Raw genomic sequence first — 16,910 nt, 5'->3', positions numbered from 1 at the left:
TGGGGTCATATAGGGCAGGATTGGGGTAATGTGGGGCAATGGGATTTTATGGGGTCATATAGGGCCGGACTGGGGTGATGTGGGGCAATGGGGTTTTATGGGGTCATATAGGGCCAGACTGGGGTGATGTGGGGTGAAGGGCGATTTTATGGGGTGATGTGGGGCAGAGGGATTTTATGGGGTCGTGTGGGGCTGAATTGTGTGCAGTGCGGGGCGCTATGGGGCGCAGTGTGGGGCGATGTGGGGCTGTGACCCACACCCTGCCCCACAGCGTCGCTGATCCGGGGGAACCGAACCAACTGCGCCCTGTTCTCCACCAACCTGGACTGGCTGGTCAGCAAACTGGACCGGCTGGAGGCGTCCTCAGGTGCGGGGACCCACAAGTGTGGGGCTGGGAGCCCAACGTGGGGGGCAGGAACCAAAATATGGGGGCAGGGGTGCCAAAAGAGGGGGCTGGGGACCCACATTTGGGGTCACAGAGTCCCTATGGGGCTGAGGACCCACATTTGGGGTCACTGATTTCCCTATAGGGCTGGGGACCCACATTTGGGGTTGCTGAACTCCCTGTGGAGCTGAGGACCCACATTTGGGGTCACAGAGTCCCTATAGGGCTGGGAACCCACATTTGGGGTCGCCGACCTCCCTATGGGGTTGAGGACCCACATTTGGGGTCACTGGTTTCCCTATAGGGCTGAGGACCCACATTTGGGGTCGCTGAAATCCCTGTGGGGCTGGGGACCCACATTTGGGGTCACTGATTTCCCTATGGGGCTGAGGACCCACATTTGGGGTCACTGATTTCCCTATAGGGCTGAGGACCCACATTTGGGGTTGCTGAACTCCCTGTGGGGCTGAGGACCCACATTTGGTGTCACTGGCCTCCCTATGGGGCTGGGGACCCACATTTGGGGTCACAGAGTCCCTATAGGGCTGGGGACCCACATTTGGGGTCACAGAGTCCCTATAGGGCTGGGGACCCACATTTGGGGTCACTGATTTCCCTATGGGGCTGAGGACCCACATTTGGGGTTGCCGACCTCCCTATGGGGCTGAGGACCCACATTTATGGCCACTGACCTCCCTATGGGGCTGAGGACCCACATTTGGGGTCACCAACCTCCCTATAGGGCAGGGGACCCACATTTGGGGTCACCAACCTCCCTATAGGGCAGGGGACCCACATTTGGGGTCGCCAACCTCCCTATAGGGCTGAGGACCCACATTTGGGGCCCCATAGAAGGTCCCTATGTATCCCGGGCTCGGCTGTGGGAGCTGCTATGGGGCCGTGGGTCACTTATGGGTCCGGTGCCCCACACGTCGCCCCATAGGGATCCTGGAGGTGCTTTACTGCGTGCTGATCGAGAGCCCCGAGGTGCTGAACATCATCCAGGAGAACCACATCAAGTCCATCATCTCCCTGCTGGACAAACACGGCCGCAACCACAAGGTGCCGCCCCACACATCCTGCCCCACACATCCTGCCCCACACATCCAGCCCCACACATCCTGCCCCACACATCCTGCCCCACACATCCAGCCCCACACATCCAGAACCAAACATCCCTGCCCCACACATCCAGACCCACACATCCAGCCCCACACATCCTGCCCCACACATCCAGACCCACACATCCAGCCCCACACATCCTGCCCCACACATCCAGCCCCACACATCCAGACCCACACATCCTGCCCCACACATCCTGCCCCACACATCCAGAACCAAACATCCCTGCCCCACACATACAGCCCCACACATCCAGCCCCACACATCCAGAACCAAACATCCCTGCCCCACACATCCTGCCCCACACATCCAGAACCAAACATCCCTGCCCCACACATCCAGCCCCACACATCCTGCCCCACACATCCTGCCCCACACATCCAGAACCAAACATCCTGCCCCACACATCCTGCCCCACACATCCAGCCCCACACATCCTGCCCCAAACATCCCTGCCCCACACATCTCTGCCCCACACATCCTGCCCCAGACATCCTGCCCCACACATCCCAGCGCCACACATCCCTGCCCCACACATCCAGCCCCACACATCCCGGCTCCACACATCCAGCCCCACACATCCAGACCCACACATCCCCGCCCCACACATTCTGCCCCACACATCCAGACCCACGCATCCAGCTCCACACATCCTGCCCCACACATCCAGCCCCACACATCCAGAACCAAACATCCCTGCCCCACATATCCAGCCCCACACATCCTGCCCCACACATCCAGCCCCACACATCCAGAACCAAACATCCCTGCCCCACACATCCTGCCCCACACATCCAGACCCACACATCCTGCCCCACACATCCAGCCCCACACATCCTGCCCCACACATCCTGCCCCACACATCCAGCCCCACACATCCAGAACCAAACATCCCTGCCCCACACATCCAGCCCCACACATCCTGCCCCACACATCCTGCCCCACACATCCAGACCCACACATCCTGCCCCACACATCCTGCCCCACACATCCAGACCCACACATCCTGCCCCACACATCCAGCCCCACACATCCAGAACCAAACATCCCTGCCCCACACATCCAGCCCCACACATCCAGCCCCACACATCCTGCCCCACACATCCAGAACCAAACATCCCTGCCCACACATCCAGCCCCACACATCCAGACCCACATATCTGTGCCCCACACATCCTGCCCCACACATCCAGCCCCACACATCCAGCCCCACACATCCCTGCCCCACACATCCAGCCCCACACATCCAGAACCAAACATCCCTGCCCCACACATCCTGCCCCACACATCCAGCCCCACACATCCAGAACCAAACATCCCTGCCCCACACATCCAGACCCACACATCCAGCCCCACACATCCTGCCCCACACATCCAGCCCCACACATCCAGACCCACACATCCTGCCCCACACATCCAGCCCCACACATCCAGAACCAAACATCCCTGCCCCACACATCTCTGCCCCACACATCCTGCCCCACACATCCTGCCCCACACATCCCAGCTCCACACTCCCAGCCCCACATATCCGTGCCCCACACATCTCTGCCCCACACATCTCTGCCCCACACATCCCAGCCCCACACATCCCTGCCCCACACATCCCCGCCCCACACATACCCACCCCATAGATCCGTGCCCCACACATCCCCGCCCCACACCCCCCCGCCCCATAGATCCCCACCCCACATCCCCCCACCCCACACATCTCCCACCCCAGACCCCCCACCCCATACACCCCACCCCACACCCCCTGCCCCACAGATCCCCACCCCACACATCCCTGCCCCACATATCCGTGCCCCACACATCCCAGCCCCACACCCCCCTGCCCCACACATCTCCCACCCCACACACCCCCCACCCCACACCCCCGCACCCCACAGATCCCCACCCCACACAATCCCACCCCACCCCCCCCCGCCCCATAGATCCCCACCCCACACATCTCCCACCCCATACACCCCACACCCCGCGCCCCACACCCCCCCACCCCACACATCCCCTGCCCCATAGATCCCCCCACCCCACACACCCCCACCCCACACATCTCCCACCCCATACACCCCACACCCCACAGATCCCCACCCCACACCCCGCACCCCACACCCCCGCACCCCACAGATCCCCACCCCATACACCCCCCACCCCCCCCCGCCCCACAGATCCCCACCCCACAACCCCCCCACCCCACACATCTCCCACCCCAAACCCCCCCACCCCACACACCCCCCGCCCCACAGATCCCCACCCCACACCCCGCACCCCACACCCCCCACCCCACACATCTCCTACCCCACAGACCCCCCACCCCACACCCCCCCCATACACCCCACCCCACACCCCCCCGCCCCACAGATCCCCACCCCACACCCCGCACCCCACACATCTCCCACCCCACACCCCCCCACCCCACACCCCCCCGCCCCACAGATCCCCACCCCACACCCCCCACCCCACACCCCACACATCTCCCACCCCATACACCCCACACCCCCGAACCCCACAGATCCCCACCCCATACACCCCCCACCCACCCCCCGCCCCACAGATCCCCACCCCACACCCCGCACCCCACACCTCCCCGCCCCACAGATCCCCACCCCACACCCCACACCCCACAATCCCCCCACCCCACACCCCCGCACCCCACACCCCCCCACCCCATACACCTCCCCACCCCACACATCTCCCACCCCACACCCCCCAACCCCACACCCCCCCGCCCCACAGATCCCCACCCCACACCCCACACCCCACACATCTCCCACCCCACACCCCCCCGCCCCACACCCCACACCCCACACACCTCCCACCCCACACCCCCCCACCCCACACCCCCCCCCCACAGCCACGCACCCCACACGTCCCCCACCCCACACATCCCCTGCCCCATAGATCCCCACCCCACACCCCGCACCCCACACGTCCCCCCTCAGGTCCTGGACGTTCTCTGCTCGCTGTGTGTCTGCAACGCCGTCGCCGTCCGCTCCAATCAAAACCTCATCACCGAAAATCTCCTCCCTCGTCGCGACCTCCTGCTGCAGACCGGGCTGGTCAGCTATGTCAGCAGGTGGGGCTGGGGGGGGATATGGGGGGGTATGGGGTCCTGGGGGGGGTTTGGGGGGGATATGGGGGGATATGGGGGGATATGGGGGGTCCTGGAGGGGGTATGGGGTGATATGGGGGGATATGGGGGGTCCTGGGGGGGGATTGGGGGGGATATGGGGGGATATGGGGGGTCATGGATGGAGTATTGGGGGGGATATGGGGGGGATATGGGGGGATTGGGGGGGGTATGGAGGGGATATGGGGGTCCTGGGGGGGGATTGGGGGGGATATGGGGTGATATGGGGGTCCTGGGGGGGGGTTTGGGGGGGGTATGGGGTGATATGAGGGGGATATGGGGGTCCTGGGGGGGGATTGGGGGGGATATGGGGGGATTGGGGGGGGTATGGGGGGGATATGGGGGGATATGGGGGGATATAGGGGGTCATGGATGGAGTATTGGGGGGGATATGGGGGGATATGGGGGGATATGGGGGGTCCTGGGGGGGGTATGGGGGGGGTTTGGGGGGGATATGGGGGGATATGGGGGTCCTGGAGGGGGGTATGGGGGGGATATGGGGGGATATGGGGGGATATGGGGGGATATGGGGGTCCTGGGGGGGATATGGGGGGTACTGGAGGGGGTATGGGGGGGATATGAGGGGTCATGGAGGGAGTATTGGGGGGGATATGGGGGGATATGGGGTGATATGGGGTCCTGGGGGGGGTATGGGGGGGACTGGGGGGATATGGGGGGTCCGGGGGGGGTGGAGAGGATATGGGGGTCCTGCGGGGGGTATAGAGGGAATATGGGGGGATATGGGGGATCCTGGGGGGGGGTATGGGGGGGATATGGGGGGCTGTGCGGGGTATGGAGGACTTCTGGGAGTCTTGGAGGACTTTTAGGGTGTTGGAGGACTTTTGGGGGTGTTGGAGGACTTCTAGTGGTGTTGGAGGACTGCTGGTGGTGTTGGAGGACTTCTGGGGGTCTTAAAGAGTACCTGGTGGTGTTGGAGGACTTCTGGGGGTCTTCAAGAGTTCCTGGGGGCCTTGGAGGACTTCTGGGGGTCTTAAGGAATTCCTGGTGGTGTTGGAGGACTTCTGGGAGTGTTGGAGGACTTTTAGGGTGTTGGAGGACTTCTAGTGGTGTTGGAGGACTTCTGGGAGTGTTGGAGGACTTCTGGGGGTCTTAAAGAGTTCCTGGTGGTGTTGGAGGACTTCTGGGAGTGTTGGAGGACTTCTGGGGTGTTGGAGGACTCCTGGTGGTGTTGGAGGACTTCTGGGAGTGTTGGAGGACTTCTGGGAGTCTTAGAGAGTTCCTGGTGGTGTTGGAGGACTTCTGGGGTGTTGGAGGACTTCTGGGGTGTTGGAGGACTTCTGGTGGTGTTGGAGGACTTCTGGGGGCCTTGGAGGACTTCAGTGGGTCTTAAGGAATTCCCGCTGGTGTTGGAGGACATCTGTGGGTCGCGGGGGCCTCCTGTTGTTCTCAGGCTGCCCTTGGGGGTCCCGTCACTGACCTCCCCCCCCCCCCCCCTCGCCCCCTGTCTCAGCATCCGCCCCAACATCTTCCTGGGGACCCACGAGGGCTCCACTCAATACCCACGCTGGTACTTCGAGGTGGCCGTGGATCACGTGGAGCCCTTCGTGACGGCGCAGCCCACCCACCTGCGCGTGGGGTGGGCGATGGCGGAGGGTTACAGCCCCTACCCGGGGGGGGGAGAGGGCTGGGGGGGCAACGGAGCCGGGGACGACCTTTATTCCTTCGCCTTCGATGGGCTGCACCTCTGGGCCGGTACGGAACGAAGCCCCCCCCCCCCCACCCCCCCACCCCCTCACCCTCGCTCCGTCCACGCCCCCCCCCCCCAAATCTGTGCCCCCCCCCCCCCCCCCCCCGCCCCTAAATTCTCCTTCGTGGGTCGTTCCCCCCTCCCCCCCCCTCCCAAACCTGTAGGGTAGAGGGACCCATTCGTGGTGTGTCCCCCCCCCCCATCATTTGTAGTGTCCCCATTCGTAAATGTGCCCCCCACCCCCCTCCCCATTCGTGGTGTCCCCCCCCCCCCCACCATTCGTGGTGTCCCCAGGTCCCCCCCTCCTGCCCCCCCCCATTCATGGTGTCCCCCCCCCATCATTCGTGGTGTCCCCATTCATAAATGTCCCCCCCCCCATTCACGGTGTCCCCCCCCACACTCCTCCCCCCCCCAAAAGTTGTGCCCCATTCAGTTGTGTCTCCCCCCCGCCCCCATTCATGGTTTCCCCATTCATAAATGCCACCCCCCCCTCCCCCCCCATTCATGGTGCCCCCCCCCCACTGTCCCCCACCCCCCCCAAAAGTTGTGCCCCATTCAGTTGTGTCCCCCCCGCCCCCATTCACGGTGTCCCCATTCATAAATGCCTCCCCCCCCATTCCTGGCTCCCCCCCATCCCTGTAGGGGTTTCCCCCCATCCCCCCACCCCCATTGGGATTCCCCCCCATCCCCCGTCCCCATTGGGGTTGTCCCATGTCCCCATGCCCCCCCTGCCCCCCATCCCCACATCCCCCCACCCCCATTGGGGTTCCCCCCCCTCATTGGGGTTCCCCCCCATCCCCCATCCCCACATCCCCCCACCCCCATTGGGGTCCCCCCCCATCCCCCCACCCCCATTGGGGTCCCCCCATCCCCCCATCCCCCATCCCCCCACCCCCATTGCATTCCCTCCCCACCCCCCCATCCCCCCACCCCCATTGGGGTCCCCCCCCCTCCCCATTGGGGTTCCCACCCCCATTGGGGTCCCCCCCCACCCCCACTGGGGTCCCCCCATCCCCCTGCCCCCCATCCCCCCACCCCCATTGCCTTCCCTCCCCCCCCCCCCTTTGGGGTTCCCCCCCATCCCCTTGCCCCCTATCCCCCACATCCCCCACCCCCCATCCCCACATCCCCCCACCCCCATTGGGGTCTCCCCATCCCCCTGTCCCCCATCCCCCCACCCCCCCCCCCCACTGGGGTCCCCACATCCCCCTGCCCCCCCATCCCCCCACCTCCATTGGGGATCCCCCCATCCCCACATCCCCCCACCCCTATTGGGGTCTCCCCCTTCCCCGTGCCCCCCATCCCCCCATCCCCCATTCCCCCACCCCCATTGCCTTCCCCCCCAACCCCCCCCATTGGGGTCCCCCCATCCCCCCACCCCCATTGGGGTCCCCCCCCCATTGGGGTTCCCCTACATCCCCCATCCCCCCATCCCCATTGGGGTCCCCCCATCCCCCACCCCCCCACCCCCCCCCGTCCTTCTCACCCCTCACCCCCATTGCCTTCCCCCCCCATCCTCCCCCTTTAGGGTTCCCCCCCATCCTCCCACCTCCATTGCCTTCCCCCCCCACCCCCATTGGGGTCCCCCCCCTCCCCATTGCATTTCCCCCCCATCCCCCGCCCCCCATCCCCCCACCCCCATTGCATTCCCCCCCCCCCCCATTGGGGTCCCCCGATCCCCACATCCCCCCACCCCCATTGGGGTCTCCCCATCCCCCTGTCCCCCATCCCCCATCCCCCCACCCCCCCATTGGGGTCTCCCCCATCCCCCCACCCCCACTGGGGTCCCCACATCCCCCTGCCGCCCCATCCCCACATGCCCATTGGGTATCCCCCGATCCCCACATCCCCCCACCCCCATTGGGGTCTCCCCCATCCCCCTGCCCCCCATCCCCCCATCCCCATCCCCCCACCCCCATTGCCTTCCCTCCCCCCCCCCTTTGGGGTTCCCCCCCATCCCCCCACCCCCATCCCCCCACCCCCATTGCCTTCCCCCCCCAACCCCCCACCCCCCCCCGTCCTTCTCACCCCTCACCCCCATTGCCTTCCCCCCCCACCTCCCCCTTTAGGGTTCCCCCCCATCCCCCATCCCCCCATCCCCATTGCGTTCCCCCCCCAACCCCCCACCCCCCCCGTCCTTCTCACCCCTCACCCCCATTGCCTTCCCCCCCCATCCCCCCCCTTTGGGGTTCCCCCCCATCCCCCATCCCCCCACCCCCATTGCATTCCCTCCCCACCCCCCCATCCCCCCACCCCCATTGCGGTCCCCCCCCCCCCCCGCCCCCCATTGGGGTCCCCCCATCCCCCTGCCCCCCCCCCCCATTGCCTTCCCCCCCCACCCCCATTGCCTTCCCTCCCCCCCCCCCCTTTGGGGTTCCCCCCCATCCCCCATCCCCACATCCCCCCACCCCTATTGGGGTCTCCCCCATCCCCCCACCCCCATCCCCCCCCCCCATTGGGGTCCCCCCATCCCCACATCCCCCCACCCCCATTGGGGTCCCCCCCCACCCCCCACCCCCACTGGGTTCCCCCCCATCCCCCTGCCCCCCATCCCCCCACCCTCATTGGGGATCCCCCCATCCCCCACATCCCCCCACCCCCATTGGGGTCTCCCCCATCCCCCCACCCCCATCCCCCCACCTCCATTGCCTTCTCCCCCCAACCCCCCACCCCCCCCGTCCTTCTCACCCCTCACCCCCATTGCCTTCTCCCCCCACCCCCCCCCTTTGGGGTTCCCCCTCATCCCCCGTCCCCATTGGGGTTGTCCCATGTCCCCATGCCCCCCCATCCCCCCATCCCCCATCCCCCCACCCCCATTGCGTTCCCCCCCCCATTGGGGTTCCCCCCCATCCCCCTGCCCCCCATCCCCCCACCCCCATTGCCTTCCCTTCCCCCCCCCCCTTTAGGGTTCCCCCCCATCCCCCATCCCCCCACCCCCATTGCCTTCTCCCCCCACCCCCCCCCTTTGGGGTTCCCCCCCATCCCCCATCCCCCCACCCCCATTGCGTTCCCCCCCCCATTGGGGTCTCCCCCATCCCCCCATCCCCCATCCCCCCACCCCCATTGCCTTCCCTCCCCCCCACCCCCATTGGGGTCTCCCCCATCCCCCTGCCCCCCATCCCCCCATCCCCCCCCCCATTGCATTTCCCCCCCATCCCCCTGCCCCCCATCCCCCCACCCCCATCGCGTTCCCCCCCCCCCCCCCGCCCCCCATTGGGGTCCCCCCATCCCCCTGCCCCCCCCCCCCATTGCCTTCCCCCCCCACCCCCATTGCCTTCCCTCCCCCCCCCCCCTTTGGGGTTTCCCCCCATCCCCCCACCCCCATTGGGGTCCCCCCCTCCCCATTGCATTTGCCCCCCATCCCCCGCCCCCCATCCCCGCATCCCCCATCCCCCCAGCCCCATTGGGGTCCCCCCATCCCCCCATCCCCCATCCCCATTGCATTCCCCCCCCCCCCAATTGGGGTCCCCCCATTGGGGTCTCCCCCATCCCCCCACCCCCACTGGGGTCCCCCCATCCCCCTGCCCCCCCATCCCCACATCCCCATTGGGGATCCCCCCATCCCCCATCCCCTCACCCCCATTGGGGATCCCCCCATCCCCCACATCCCCCATCCCCCATCCCCCATCCCCCCACCCCCATTGCCTTCCCTTCCCCCCCCCCCTTTAGGGTTCCCCCCATCCCCCATCCCCCCCCCCCCATTGCCTTCCCCCCCCAACCCCCCACCCCCCCCAGTCCTTCTCACCCCTCACCCCCCTGTCCACCCCCCCTTTCAGGCGGGGTCCCCCGTGCGGCCCCCTCCCCCCAGCAGCACATTCTGGCGGCGGGGGACGTGGTGAGCTGCTGCCTGGACCTGGCGGTGCCCAGCATCTCCTTCCGCCTCAACGGCAGCCCGGTGCTGGGGATGTTCGAGAAGTTCAACCGCGACGCCCTCTTCTCCCCCGTCGTCAGCTTCTCCGCGGGGGTCAGGTGGGGGGGGAGGGGGGGTGGGGAAATGGGGGGGGGGGTCCCAGGGGGTCCTGGGGGTGGGAAATGGGGGGAAATGGGGGGTCAAGGAGGGGGGAAATGGGGATCCTGGGGGTCCTGGGGATGGGAAATGGGGGGAAATGGGGGGAAATGGGGGGTCCTGGGGATGGGAAATGGGGGGGGAGGGGGGAAAAGGGGGGTCCTGGGGGGTCCTGGGGGTGGGAAATGGGGGGGGAGGGGGGAAATGGGGGGAAATGGGGGTCCTGGGGGGTCCTGGGGGTCCTGGGGGTGGGAAATGGGGGGGGGAGGGGGAAATGGGGGGAAATGGGGGGTCAAGGAGGGGGGAAATGGGGGGTTCTGGGGGGGAGGGAGGGGGGAAATGGGGGGAAATGGGGGGTCCCGGAGGGTCCTGGGGGTGGGAAATGGGGGGAAATGGGGGTCCTGGGGGCTCCTGGGGGTGGGAAATGGGGGGGGGAGGGGGGAAATGGGGGGTTCTGGGGGGGAGGGATGGGGGAAATGGGGAGAAATGAGGGTCCTGGGGGTCCTGGGGGGGGAGATAGGGGGGGAGGGGGGAAATGGGGGGAAATGGGGGGAAATGGGGGTCCTGGGGTGGGAAATGGGGGGGCGGAGGGGGAAATGGGGGTTCTGGGGGCCCAGGAGGGGGGAAATGGGGGGAAATGGGGGTCCTGGGGGGTCCTGGGGGTGGGAAATGGGGGGAAGGGTGGAAATGGGGGGAAATGGGGGGAAATGGGGGTCCTGGGGGTGGGAAATGGGGGGGGGAGGGGGGAAATGGGGGGAAATGGGGGTCCTGGGGGGTCCAGGAGGGGGGAAATGGGGGTCCTGCGGGGGGGAAATGGGGAGGGTCCTGGGGGCTTCTGGGGGGAGGGAGGGGGGAAATGGGGGGAAATGGGGAAATGGGGGGAAATGGGGGGTCCTGGGGGGTCCAGGAGGGGGAAAATGGGGGGAAATGGGGAGTTCTGGGGGGGGAAATGGGGGGGGGAGGGGGGAAATGGGGGGTTCTGGGGGTCCTGGGGGGGGAGGGGGGAAATGGGGGGAAATGGGGGTCCTGGAGGGGGGAAATGGGGGGAAATGGGGGGAAATGGGGGTCCTGGGGGTTCAGGAGGGGGGAAATGGGGGGAAATGGGGGGGGAAATGGGGAGGTTCTGGGGGTTGCCATGGGGATGGGGATTCCATGGGGTTGCCATGGGGCTGTTATAGGGTTGCCATGGGGATGAGGATGCTGTAGGGTTGCCATGGAGATGCTGTAGGGCTGCCATGGAGATGCTGTGGGGTTGCCATGGGGCTGTTATAGGGTTGCCATGGAGATGGGGATGCTGTGGGGTTGCCATGGAGATGCTGTGGGGTTGCCATAGGGATGTTATAGGGTTGCCATGGAGATGCTGTAGGGTTGCCATGGAGATGTTATAGGGTTGCCATGGAGATGCTGTGGGGTTGCCATGGAGATGCTGTGGGGTTGCTGTGGGGATGTTTTAGGGTTGCCATGGAGATGAGGGTGCTGTAGGGTTGCCATGGGGCTGGGGATGCTGTAGGGTTGCCATGGAGATGTTATAGGGTTGCCATGGAGATGCTGTAGGGTTGCCATGGAGATGCTGTGGGGTTGCCATGGAGATGCTGTGGGGTTGCCATGGAGATGCTGTGGGGTTGCCATAGGGATATTATAGGGTTGCCATGGGGATGCTGTGGGGTTGCCATGGGGCTGTTATAGGGTTGCCATGGAGATGGGGATGCTGTGGGGTTGCCATGGAGATGCTGTGGGGTTGCCATGGAGATGCTGTAGGGCTGCCATGGAGATGCTGTGGGGTTGCCATGGAGATGCTGTGGGGTTGCCATGGAGATGCTGTGGGGTTGCCATGGAGATGCTGTGGGGTTGCCATAGGGATATTATAGGGTTGCCATGGGGATGCTGTGGGGTTGCCATGGGGCTGTTATAGGGTTGCCATGGAGATGGGGATGCTGTGGGGTTGCCATGGAGATGCTGTGGGGTTGCCATGGAGATGCTGTAGGGCTGCCATGGAGATGCTGTGGGGTTGCCATGGAGATGTTATAGGGTTGCCATGGAGATGCTGTAGGGTTGCCATGGGGCTGTTATAGGGTTGCCATGGAGATGGGGATGCTGTGGGGTTGCCATGGAGATGGAGATGCTGTAGGGTTGCCATGGAGATGCTGTGGGGTTGCCATGGAGATGCTGCAGGGCTGCCATGGAGATGCTGTAGGGTTGCCATAGGGATGTTATAGGGTTGCCATGGAGATGCTGTAGGGTTGCCATGGAGATGCTGTGGGGTTGCCATGGAGATGTTATAGGGTTGCCGTGGAGATGTTATAGGGTTGCCATGGAGATGCTGCAGGGCTGCCATGGAGATGCTGTAGGGTTGCCATGGAGATGTTATAGGGTTGCCGTGGAGATGTTATAGGGTTGCCATGGAGATGCTGTAGGGTTGCCATGGGGCTGTTATAGGGTTGCCATGGGGCTGTTATAGGGTTGCCATGGGGATGCTGTGGGGTTGCCATGGAGATGCTGTAGGGTTGCCATGGGGCTGTTATAGGGTTGCCATGGAGATGCTGTAGGGTTGCCATGGAGATGTTATAGGGTTGCCGTGGAGATGTTATAGGGTTGCCATGGAGATGCTGTAGGGTTGCCATGGGGCTGTTATAGGGTTGCCATGGGGCTGTTATAGGGTTGCCATGGGGATGCTGTGGGGTTGCCATGGAGATGCTGTAGGGTTGCCATGGGGCTGTTATAGGGTTGCCATGGAGATGGGGATGCTGTAGGGTTGCCATGGAGATGCTGTGGGGTTGCCATGGAGATGTTATAGGGTTGCCATGGAGATGTTATAGGGTTGCCATGGGGCTGTTATAGGGTTGCCATGGAGATGCTGTAGGGTTGCCATGGAGATGCTGCAGGGCTGCCACGTGGGTGGGGGTCCCTGTGCAGCCCTTGAGGGTCTCTGGGTTCTCCCTGCGGTGCCGTCGGGACCCCGAACCTCTGAGTTCTCGTTGCCCGGCCCCATAGGCTGCGCTTCCTGCTGGGGGGTCGCCACGGGGATTTCCAGTTCCTGCCCCCCCCCGGTTATTCGCCCTGCGCCGAGGCTCTGCTGCCCCGCGAGCGGCTGCGCCTGGAACCCATCAAAGCTTATAGGGCCGACGGCCCCCCGCCCCACTGCCTGCTCGGCCCCACAAAGGCGCTGCCCCACACCGCCTTCACCCCCTGCCCCGTGGACACCGCGCAGGTTGGGAGATTGGGGGGGGGGGGGGGGGGGGATGGGGGGTGGGTTTGGGGTTGGGGGGAGGGGATGGGGGTGGGATTGGGGTTGGGAGGGGGATGGGGGGGGGATGGAGGTGGGTTTGGGGTCATGGGGTTGGGGGGAGGGGATGGGGGTGGGTTTGGGGTTGGGGGGGGGGATGGGGGTGGGTTTGGGGTTGGGGGAAGGGGATGGGGGTGGGATTGGGGTGGGTTTGGGGTTGGGGGGGGGATGGGGGTAGGTTTGGGGTGGGTTTGGGGTTGGGGGAAGGGGATGGAGGTGGGTTTGGGGTCCTGGGGGGGTGGGTTTGGGATGATGAGGGAATGGGGGTGGGTTTGGGGTTGGGAGGGGGATGGGGGTGGGTTTGGGGTGGGTTTGGGGTTAGGGGGGGATGGGGGTGGGATTGGGGTGGGTTTGGGGTTTGGGGGGATGGGGGTGGGATTGGGGTCATGGGGTTGGGGGGGGGGGATGGGGGTGGGTTTGGGGTGGGATTGGGGTTGGGGGGAGGGGATGGGGGTGGGTTTGGGGTCCTGGAGTTGGGATGATGAGGGAATGGGGGTGGGATTGGGGTTGGGGGTTGGAGGATGGGGGTGGGTTTGGGGTTTGGGGTCTTGGGGGGTGGGTTTGGGATAATGAAGGAATGGGGGTGGGTTTGGGGTCCTGGGGGCTTCAGGTTTGGGTTCTGGGGGGTTTAGGGATGGGATTTGGAAGGTTTGGGGTGGGAATGGGGGGGGGGGAGGATGCTCAAATTGGGGTTTGGGGTTTTGGAGGAATGGGATCCACGGGGATGGGGTGGGTTTGGGGTCTTTAGGGAACGGGTTTGGGGATGGTGAGGGGATGGGGGGCTGGGTTTGGGGCTGGGTTTGGGGCTGGGTTTGGGGTTGGGTTTGGGGTTGGGGGTTCTGGGAGGCGTAGGGATGGGATTTGGGATTTGGGGTGGGGAGGGGGATCCTTAAAGTGGGCTTTGGGGTCTCAGGGGATCCGTGGGGCGGTGGGGGTTGGGGCGCTGTAGGACGGGGCTGCGCTGTGGGGTCCCCGGGTGCCATATGGGGCCGCCTGCCCCCCTCCACCCCCCCCCTCCACCCCATAGATCGTCCTGCCCCCCCACCTGGAGCGCATCCGCGAGAAGCTGGCGGAAAACATCCACGAGCTGTGGGCGCTGACCCGCATCGAGCAGGGCTGGACCTACGGCCCCGTGAGCGCAGCCTCCCCACTGCGCCCCATAACCCTGACCCCACTGCGCCCCATAACCCTGACCCCACTGCGCCCCATAATCTCATCTGACCCCACTGCGCCCCATAACCCTGACCCCACTGCGCCCCATATCCCTGACCCCACTGCGCCCCATAACCCTGACCCCACTGTGCCCCATAACCCTGACCCCACTGCGCCCCATAACCCTGTGACCCCACTGTGCCCCATAACCTCATCTGACCCCACTGTGCCCCATAACCCTGACCCCACTGTGCCCCATAACCTCATCTGACCCCACTGTGCCCCATAACCCTGACCCCACTGTGCGCCATAATCCCCCTGTGACCCCCTTGTGTCCCATAACCCTGTGACTCCACTGTGCCCCATAACCCTGACCCCATTGTGCCCCATAACCTCCTCTGACCCCACTGTGTCCCATAACCCTGTGACCCCACTGTGCCCCATAACCCCCCTGTGACCCCATTGTGCCCCATAACCCTGACCCCACTGCGCCCCATAACCCTGACCCCACTGTGCCCCATAACCTCATCTGACCCCACTGTGCCCCATAATTCTGACCCCACTGTGCCCCATAACCCTGAGATCCCACTGTGCCCCATAAACCTCATCTGACCCCACTGCGCCCCATAACCTCATCTGACCCCATTGTGCACCCATAACCCCTGACCCCATTGCCCCACACCTGTGACCCCATTGCCCCATAACCCCTGACCCCACTGCACCCCATAACTCCCCTGTGACGCCACTGCGCCCCATAACCCTGACCCCACTGTGCCCCATAAACCTCATCTGACCCCACTGTGCCCCATAACCCTGACCCCACTGTGCCCCATAACCTCATCTGACCCCACTGTGCCCCATAACCCCCCTCTGACCCCACTGTGCCCCATAACCCCCCTGTGACGCCATTGTGTCCCATAACCCTGACCCTACTGTGCCCCATAACCTCATCTGACCCCACTGCGCCCCATAACCCTGACCCCATTGTGTCCCATAACCCTGACCCCACTGTGCCCCATAACCTCATCTGACCCCACTGCGCCCCATAACCCCCCTGTGACGCCACTGCGCCCCATAACCCTGACCCCACTGTGCCCCATAACCTCCTCTGACCCCACTGTGCCCCATAACCCTCACCCCACTGCGCCCCATAAACCTCATCTGACCCCACTGTGCCCCATAACCCCCCTGTGACCCCATTGTGCCCCATAACCCTGACCCCACTGTGCCCCATAACCCCCCTGTGACCCCATTGTGCCCCATAAACCTCCTCTGACCCCATTGTGCCCTATAACCCTGACCCCACTGCGCCCCATAACCCCCCTGTGACCCCATTGTGCCCCACACCCCTGACCCCATTGTGCCACCATCCCCCCCGACCCCATTGCCCCACACCCCCGACCCCATTGTGCCCCACACCCCTGACCCCATTGTGCCACCATCCCCCCCGACCCCATTGCCCCACACCCGTGACCCCATTGTGCCCCACACCCCCGACCCCATTGTGCCCCACACCTGTGCCCCATAACCCCTGACCCCATTGTGCCCCACACCCCCGACCCCATTGTGCCCCACACCTGTGCCCCACACCCCTGACCCCATTGTGCCCCATAACCCCTGACCCCATTGTGCCCCACACCCGTGACCCCATTGCCCCACACCCGTGACCCCATTGCCCCATAACCCCTGACCCCATTGTGCCTCACAACCCATGACCCCATTGCCCCATAACCCCTGACCCCATTGTGCCCCACACCCCTGACCCCATTGTGCCCCACACCTGTGACCCCGTTGCCCCACAACCCCTGACCCCGTTGTGCCCCACACCTGTGACCCCACTGATCCCCATCCCGCTCTCTGACCCCACTGTGCCCCATAACCCCTGACCCCATTGTGCCCCACAACCCCTGACCCCATTGTGCCCCACACCCGTGACCCCATTGCCCCATAACCCGACCCCATTGCCCCACAACCTGTGACCCCATTTTGCCCCACAACCCCTGACCCCACTGATCCCCATCCCACCCCCTGACCCCATTGTGCCCCACACCCCTGACCCCATTGTGCCCCACACCTGTGCCCCACACCCCCGACCCCATTGCGCCCCACACCCGTGACCCCATT

General features: G+C 65.2%; 1 protein-coding gene across 1 annotated transcript in view; it reads left to right on the top strand.

Moving 5' to 3' along the window:
* RYR1 (ryanodine receptor 1) overlaps positions 1–16,910 on the top strand; it is a 180,050-nt gene that overhangs the window by 33,473 nt on the left and 129,667 nt on the right. Inside the window, exons 15-21 of the mRNA XM_090129818.1 lie at positions 272–367; positions 1,329–1,447; positions 4,450–4,583; positions 6,109–6,350; positions 10,122–10,314; positions 13,343–13,559; positions 14,662–14,766. Of these exons, the coding sequence (XP_089985944.1) occupies positions 272–367; positions 1,329–1,447; positions 4,450–4,583; positions 6,109–6,350; positions 10,122–10,314; positions 13,343–13,559; positions 14,662–14,766 (1,106 nt within the window). The remainder of the gene's footprint in view (positions 1–271; positions 368–1,328; positions 1,448–4,449; positions 4,584–6,108; positions 6,351–10,121; positions 10,315–13,342; positions 13,560–14,661; positions 14,767–16,910) is intronic.

Source organism: Phasianus colchicus, chromosome 38, assembly GCF_987193195.1.
Source record: "Phasianus colchicus chromosome 38, bPhaCol1.hap1.1, whole genome shotgun sequence".
NCBI classification, from domain to species: domain Eukaryota; kingdom Metazoa; phylum Chordata; class Aves; order Galliformes; family Phasianidae; genus Phasianus; species Phasianus colchicus.
This window is presented reverse-complemented; position numbering and strand designations above follow the sequence as displayed.